This window comes from Sinocyclocheilus grahami, unplaced genomic scaffold (assembly GCF_001515645.1).
Source record: "Sinocyclocheilus grahami isolate Dianchi unplaced genomic scaffold, SAMN03320097.WGS_v1.1 scaffold271.1, whole genome shotgun sequence".
Lineage (NCBI taxonomy): Eukaryota > Metazoa > Chordata > Actinopteri > Cypriniformes > Cyprinidae > Sinocyclocheilus > Sinocyclocheilus grahami.
In genome coordinates, this window is record NW_015505450.1 from 225,548 (window position 1) to 233,351 (window position 7,804).

Below are 7,804 nucleotides of genomic sequence, written 5' to 3' on the forward strand. Positions count from 1 at the left end.
GAGCCTGGTGTTCAGCCCCGCTCCCACACTTAAATAGCGCTCAGCCCTCCCTCCCTCCGCCTCACTCTCCTCCCATCTCCCCTCCCTCTCTCCCTCCCTCTCTCCCTCTCTCCCTCCCTCTCTCCCTCTCTCTCTCCCTCTCTCTCTCTCTCTCTCTCTCAATCAAAAAGCGCCCCGTTTGCCTCTCATCTGTTTCCTCTCTTCCTCGTTTCTGTCAATCATTCTAATATGTCTGCGTGTTAGTGATTTGTCTCTCTCTTTAGCTCTTCAGTGTTTTGTCCAAGACAGCCTGCCTTTGTCTTTTTCTTCTCGACTCCCTCCATCCCCCAAAGCGGATTCCCTGCTTTTCCACCCAAAGATCACACCTCCTCCTCCTTCCTCGTCTCCTGTCTCTCCCCATCTCCCGTCTCTGATAGGACCCTCTTGGCTCAGCCGCCTCTTTGTGCTCCATTCACTCATGTTCTTTCTTTTTGTTTTGCCTTCTCTCAGCTCTATTTCTCCGTGTATATGTCATTCTCCTTCACATGAATGTTTCCTTTAAAATCAGACCTTCTCATCTTGTCTGTGTCTCTCAAACAGAGGCAGTTTGTGCCAGTAACACACACACACACACACACACACACACTTCACACTTTCTCCATCTGTCTGCTCTTGTGTACGACTCCTTGAAATGATCCAGCCATCTGAGACGCTGAAGAAGAAAACATTAACGCTTGAATATGGATCAGAGATTTCTGCCATTACTTGCAACATTCTTGATTAATTCACACATTTGTCCTGCAAAGTTCACAGTATGTGCAAGTGTGCAACTAAATTGACCAGGAAATTACAATGAGAAACGCTGTTTAGGAGTTTCCACACAGATTCACCCCATTCAGAAAGTTAAGAGCTGCTGTTTATCAAGTGAGCTGAAAACCCTCAACGACTCTTCTGATCCCTAACACAACACCATTCACTCCACATTATGAATGTAATTCTACACTGGTGCACAATACAGTTATGCAGTTTACATTTTGAGCAATTATAGACCAATATCAAATCTTCCTTTTATAGGCAAGATTATTGAAAAGGTAGTTTTTAATCAGCTGAACAAATACTTAAACTCAAATGGATACCTGGACAAGAAATCAAAATGCTATGAGAAGTTGACACAGGTAGGGGAAGCGTGAGCAAAAACGTGCATGCAGTCCTGCGGCTGATTCAGAGCGACAGTACGACTGCGAGTGTGATGTTACTGTAATGCAACACTTCAGTAAACAAGACACTGAGATACATTCATTTTGGACACTGGCTTTGTCTGTTTTTGCTTCACCAACAAAAATAATTCCAAACCAACCAAAGCAGGATCAACCACTGTGTCTCGGATCAAACTCAGTGACTAGTTTAGTTTGAGTGATGTTCGTTAATCACCTTTTAGTTGTAGTACACACAGATTGCTGAGTGCAAAGCTTTCCTGCAGCTCAAGCATTAGAACATGATGCTGGAGACACCAAGGTCATGGGTTCAATTCTCAGAAAAATGTTGCTTTGGATAAACACATCTGGCAAATGCATTAATGTTAATGTAATTTTTTTTTTAAACTACACCAAGCGGTCTATCAATAGACCCACATATGATCTTTAAAAAATTGCATGAATAATTATATGAGGATGAGCATATGAGGATATTTACACTTCATGAGCCTCAAGCGATCATCTATCTATCACATAAATGTGTCTCCTCAAAGCGGATCCTGCACTATAAGCAAAATCACTTCTCAAGAATCAACAGATATGTTCTGCATTTTGTTTATCGACAGCTGATTTGGAGATCAAAGCCGCATTAAGAGGCAGCGCTGGCGGGAGAAAATACTGTAGTGATCATCAGCGTTAATGAGAAAACTGGAGCTTCAGGACGAAACGCTGAACGTTCAGCTCTAGCGGATGTGTGTCTAAGAGCCAGGCTGAAAAACTCATGCTAAACATCATGAATTTGGCTTTCTGTGCTTAAAGAAGGGGCTTGATCCCAAGACTCGGCTTGAGCTTTGAACAAAACCCCCATATAACGAATAGAGGAGGAGATGAGATGCCGGAAGAACTGTCACTTTGACGGCTCAATGACTGCTGTTATATACCCTTCAGATGCTGATTGACAGGACTGAACGATTAGGCTCCTCCCATCATTATTAATTTACCATAAAATCTACATATGTGGCTTGAACAACCTTACGAGTCACGGGAAACATGGTGTTTTTCCTGATCCGATCTGTCTCAAATACATCTCAGAGGGCATTTACGTCTGCTTTATTCATGATCAGATTTCTTTCTTCCAGTCAGTGAAAAAGCACGAGTCTTCCAAACGTAAACCGGCCCAATGTCAAGCACTCGCAAATCACTGTCTGCCCATTAAACTGTGAACTATTCTGCCTGAAGCTGCACATTCAATGTCACCTCCTCTACATTACGAGCAGACGTGCTGTTTGATGAACACCAACACTGATACATAATTACAGACCATTATTATTATTATGAGGTGAGATGCATCGTGATAGAGAGAAAAAGAAAACACATAATCTGCGTGTTGTTCCGGAAGGACCCTCATGTGTCCAACATATAAATTAGGCCACTAAATGACTGCTATGACAAACGAGCAACAAGAGTTTGACATTTCTGACTTTTCATCTACTTATCCATCCATTGTAAAAGACAACATGTCATTCTGGTCTAATTGTTATGAAGTTTCAGCCGGAGACAGAGCAATCGCTCTCCATTATGGAAACTAGGTCAGGAGATCTGGTCTTGGGAACGGAGGGGGTGGACGAGGCTTTGGGGCAGTAATTATTTTTATCTTCATTAAGTTCTACCTCAAGGTTGTAACAGAGCCTTTGACATCTGCGCTTTCCATTCGATCCCTCAGCCCTTGTTCCACTGCCTCTGCTGTCATCTCTCTTCTGCGTGCCAGACGTCGTCTCGCTCAGCAAGACACACAGAGACAGCAAGGAGTTTGGAGAGACACGGAGAGATATGATTATCAAGGACACACACGAGACGCATCAGACATGCCCTTGGAACATGCGTGTGAGCGCTTCATTAACACACTTCATCAGTGCTAATGAAGTCTTAACTGATATTACTGTGATTATTTGTTTTGTGCAAGTTCTTATGCAAAAATAAAAGTAACCAGCGATACAAAGTATCGATCTCAGCAGTTCTTCATCTACTTTGAAAAAAGGGCTCAACAGATACGCGGTAACCAAGCAACACAAAATTGTAGCAAAAATAAATGAATAAATATGTTTCAGATGGTTGCTGAGGGCAACAGTAAATGTTTAGCCTTGATTTCAGGTGTCTGGGAAGAGACAAGGTTAAATGGTTATTTGTAGATGATACTACAGTAAATCACGTTTCCTCCAGAATGAGCTCTCTTTAAGAGTTTACATGTTTATGTACATATAATAATACTCTTATGGCTGAACATAAAACCAAGGACTTTTTCTTTTTAAATCAACTACATAGTAGAATATTCCAGGTTAAGCTCAATCAATAGCATAAATGTTATCACTATATTATAAGAATTTAAAAGTAGAAATGTTCAAACGTTTCTATAAAAGATGTTGTTCTGTTAAAATGCATGTTATTTGAGATGTAAGGCTGTTTAAGCCATTATTTTCACAGCTTTAGTTTTAATGGCATTTTCATCATGGCGAAAGAGCTGTCAAATTAGACTAAAATCATGTTAATTGCTCACATCTTGTGCATATACTGTTGGGACAGGGAATGTTTTATTATTGACTCCATTCACTTCCACTGCAAATGTCTTACGCAGTTTGGCTTTTTTATTTTTTAAAGAAAAAGAGGGATTCATTTTTGTGTTCAGTTATGCTGTCATGTGAGCTTGTAAGAAAAAAAACACTGTTGTTGTTAATTAGTATTACTCAGTACTTACTCGTGGAAGTAACAAGGACACACTGAGACGAAGCTGCCAGCAGATTCTCCTCGCATCCACCTGAAAATATCACGATGCACTGTCTCACAAGGGTTTAGTTACGCATTATCATTTTTTCAGAGCTATGTGAAAAATCTATCAAATCAAACACATAATTGGTTGCACCACATGATAGATAGTCGCACCAAAAGGTTAAAAATGAGCTCAAAAAGACCATGAAAAACACAGAATAAATTCATCCACAAACCATTCAGAAAACAACTCATAAATGGTTTATAAACATAAGCAAGTGTTTGAAAATATTATGAAAAGTTCTTCAGTGTGTGTTTTTCAGAATGTGAACAGTCCATCTCTTGCATACATATGGATTATAATACATCATTCTAACGGGACAATAATAACTTAATCACCCGTTACTGCCAGCACAGCTGGAGTTTGTACTACTCTGTGGAGTTTTGCCCATTTATCTGCTAAATACATCTAAATAAATCTACCATCTAGTGTGATTCATTGCTGTTTTACTGCATACTTCTGCTGGGTTTCTGTTATTTTGATCATGAATCCTCTGTGCTTTCTGATTCAATCTCTTCCTTTGTGTTTGGTGGCGTCTCAGCCTGACTGTGCTGTGAACACCTCCTCAGGCCTCGTGTACAGCAGCAGAGCTTCATCCAGCCACAATCACTCCTCCTGTCTTCTGTTCTTCATACCATGCCCAGGCCTCCTCCAGGAATTCACAGATCTAGTTAAAGCTGATTGTTGGTGACTGCGCATATATAAAGAAACGACACATTCTGGTTCAGAGTCAGACAAACTCTGAAACTTCCACTTATCGGCGATATACAGGGTGCAGAAAAGGATTTTTTTTCTCACATAATTAGTGCAAAGATAATTCTGATAAAGAAAATAAAGCAGGATGAGTCAATGGAATCTAGTTTAGTGCTGGATTTTGATTCATTTCAGTGACTCGAGTCTTTTGAATCTGCTCACCAAAAAGATTTGTTTGGATTCATTCTCTGACTCGTTCAGTGATAATAGCCTAATACACAAAACAAATCCACAAAATTATTGTCGTTTGTGGTTAAAACATTTGTGGTGATTAAATATACACTTACACGACCAAATTGTTTATTATCATCATTATTACCGTTGGCAATATCACTAGTACATTCCAGTACAAATCTATTTAATGAAAAAACGCTCATTTGTTGCCACCTACTGGCTGAAATGTGTAGCCTATTACAACATTTTTCTTCTTCTTCTTTATAAGGCATTATGCATGCATAAGAATATAGGCCACCTACCCGTGAAATATATTATAAATAGGCTTCATAAAGTGTTACCAAACTTCTTATTAGCTCATAGTGAACTTTGTCAATTATAGGTAACCTATCTTGTTGCAACGAACTGGACAACTAATCATCTTGATAAATGAATGAAGGAATTTGAATGTGGCTGTCATGAAGTGGAAAGTACTAGTGTGTTTTTTTGCAAACAGTATCTTCATCTATTCTGTGTCTTATGGGGTCGCCATGGTTACTAACAGATGCTATGATTGACTGCAGTGTATTCTGGACAGACTCGAGCTCTCCTGCCATCTAGTGTCTGATTGTCTCCCTGCTTCGTCTGGACACTTTAGGGATCGTGAAGTATCTGTGTTTGGATCACAAAGGCTAAAACATCGGAACAAATCTGAAAACAATTATTAATTAATAATAAAAAATGTAAGTATTTTTCTGTCACTAAAGCGAGAGTAGACAGTAAGCCAAAATGAGCATCTGTTCTTCATGTAATCCCAAACAGCAGCACAGATGAGGTTTGATTGAGCTGCCAGCTTTACTGTACTGATGGGAATCTACATTTCCTTCAGCCTGAGGCTCATTCACTTCACTTTTGGTGTGAAAGCTCTTTTACTTTTGCCAAAAATAAAAATTGTTATATTAAAAACAAACAATCAAGCCCAGTCCAGATGAGAAAAAGTAACACAAAAGTAACATAACGCATTAAAAAGTAACTATGTAATGCAATTAGTTACTTTTTAAGGAGTAACACAACATTGTAACGCATTACTTTTAGAAGTAACTTTCCCCAACACTGCATGTGAAGAGTGCGTATTGGTTTCCTTTGATTAGCGCTCATTCCAGCGGGTCCAGCGGGTCAAACACAAGCTGCTGGACGCCAGAAACTCACTCAGCTCCCGTTTTCCACATCATTTGCCATCAGCAGTCAACGGGCCCCGGTTTGGGCTGTAATGGGCCAGTAATGGGTCATTCTGGCTCCGGCTGTGAGCTGAAGGTCATCCGTCATCATCTCAAACAATAAACGTAAAGGTCAGCAGGTCAGATGCTGCTGCCCCCTTCAGGAGAGCAGAAATCAATACATGTTTAGAACTATTCAATGATGATAAAGAAGGTTCGCCTTCGTCATATAGTTATAAATGCTGTCCCTATAACAAACCGACCAGTCATTCTTCATAGTTATATCACCATCTGACAAGCTATTATCTTAAGAATCATAAGGAATAAATATTATTCATGATCATAATGTTTATATGAAGCCCCATTACTGCAAACGAATTATACTTCAACCCAGAGCTCTGAGAAATATATATATACAGTATATAGGGGGGGGGGGGGATCCAAAATTTATAAGGTAAGGGTCGGGGTAGGGTTAGGTCAAATAACATCATATTTGCATTAAAAATGACATAACTGCGCGAATCACACTTAATGACAGTTGTCATAAACATGCATAAAACCTCCTTCATATTCATGACATGTGTCATGTCATGATTATGTATGTGTCATGTCAGTCTTATGCACACCCCTTCAAGTAAAGTGTTACCAAATTATTTCTATGCATGTAATTGTTCCCTAAGCATAGCTATAGACCGGTGCATAAAACTTACAAAAAGCCAGTTTTATAGCTCTTCAGTAACAGAACAAGTGCAGATATTTCTGGTGGAAGACAAGTTACTCTTCATCTGTGGCCAAAATCATTTTTCAGCTGCAGAAACCAACTACTGCAATAAAAACAGTATATATAAACAAGTTTCCTTTACTTTCATTACTCAGCACTTATTTGTTACCGTTTTGTGTATAATGTAATTGCAGTATCATATGTAAACAATGGCAATAACATTTTTCAAATTGGGGGGGGAAAAAAAATTAATAAAATAAAGCTATGTGAAAAACCTCACAGGAGTCTATTTGCCAAAAAAATAAAAACAGGCATGACAAGATTCACTTAAAATCAACAGATTTAATGAGGCTCAGTTAAAAGTAAACTTGACACAAGGCCTTTTCAAACAGCTCGTTAAGATCTCAGTAACAGGAGAGTCCTGCGCTCTGTCCAGGTCTCTCTCAGCATCCAGCTCAGAATCAGGAGTCCAGGTCTCTCGGCTCAGAGTCCAGCTCGAGTCCAGTGGGCGGTCATGGCGCTCGCGGCGACAGCAGATACCGTGAGCAGCACGAGGTTGTGATCGCAGCGCCGGCTTGAGTTACAGTAAGGACGGCCACAGCACGAGTATGTGAAGCTGATGTTGTTCCCGCGGATCATTTGACTGCTGGATCGGACGCAGTCTCTCTGCGACATGCAGCCTTTGGAGAACAGAACGGGTGCACGTCCGAACCGGCCCCGGGCGGTGAAGCAGAGCTCCTGCGGGCGGCACTCCGACAGAACGTGCCTGCAGCTCCTGTTGAAGGACGTCTGAGGACAGTAGTAGCAGTAGAGGTTGTCACACAGGACAGCAGGAGGACGGAGACACAGAACCAGGAGGACTAGACCTGGGATCCAGCGCAGAGCAGCTTTACACAACACCATACACTCCATTTCATCCCAGAAAACCCACACCACTGGCCTGCAGCAAACAGCTTTTCAAGAG

At 40.6% G+C, this 7,804-nt stretch overlaps 1 protein-coding gene across 1 annotated transcript; it reads right to left on the reverse strand.

Moving 5' to 3' along the window:
• Positions 1-7,162: 7,162 nt before the first annotated feature.
• Positions 7,163-7,804, reverse strand: bncr (bouncer). The gene is made up of 2 exons (XM_016291472.1): positions 7,339-7,804; positions 7,163-7,308 (listed from the first exon to the last, which is right to left on the reverse strand). The coding sequence occupies exons 1-2, from the start codon at positions 7,750-7,752 to the stop codon at positions 7,237-7,239; spliced, it is 486 nt and encodes a 161-aa protein (XP_016146958.1). The 5' UTR covers positions 7,753-7,804; the 3' UTR covers positions 7,163-7,236.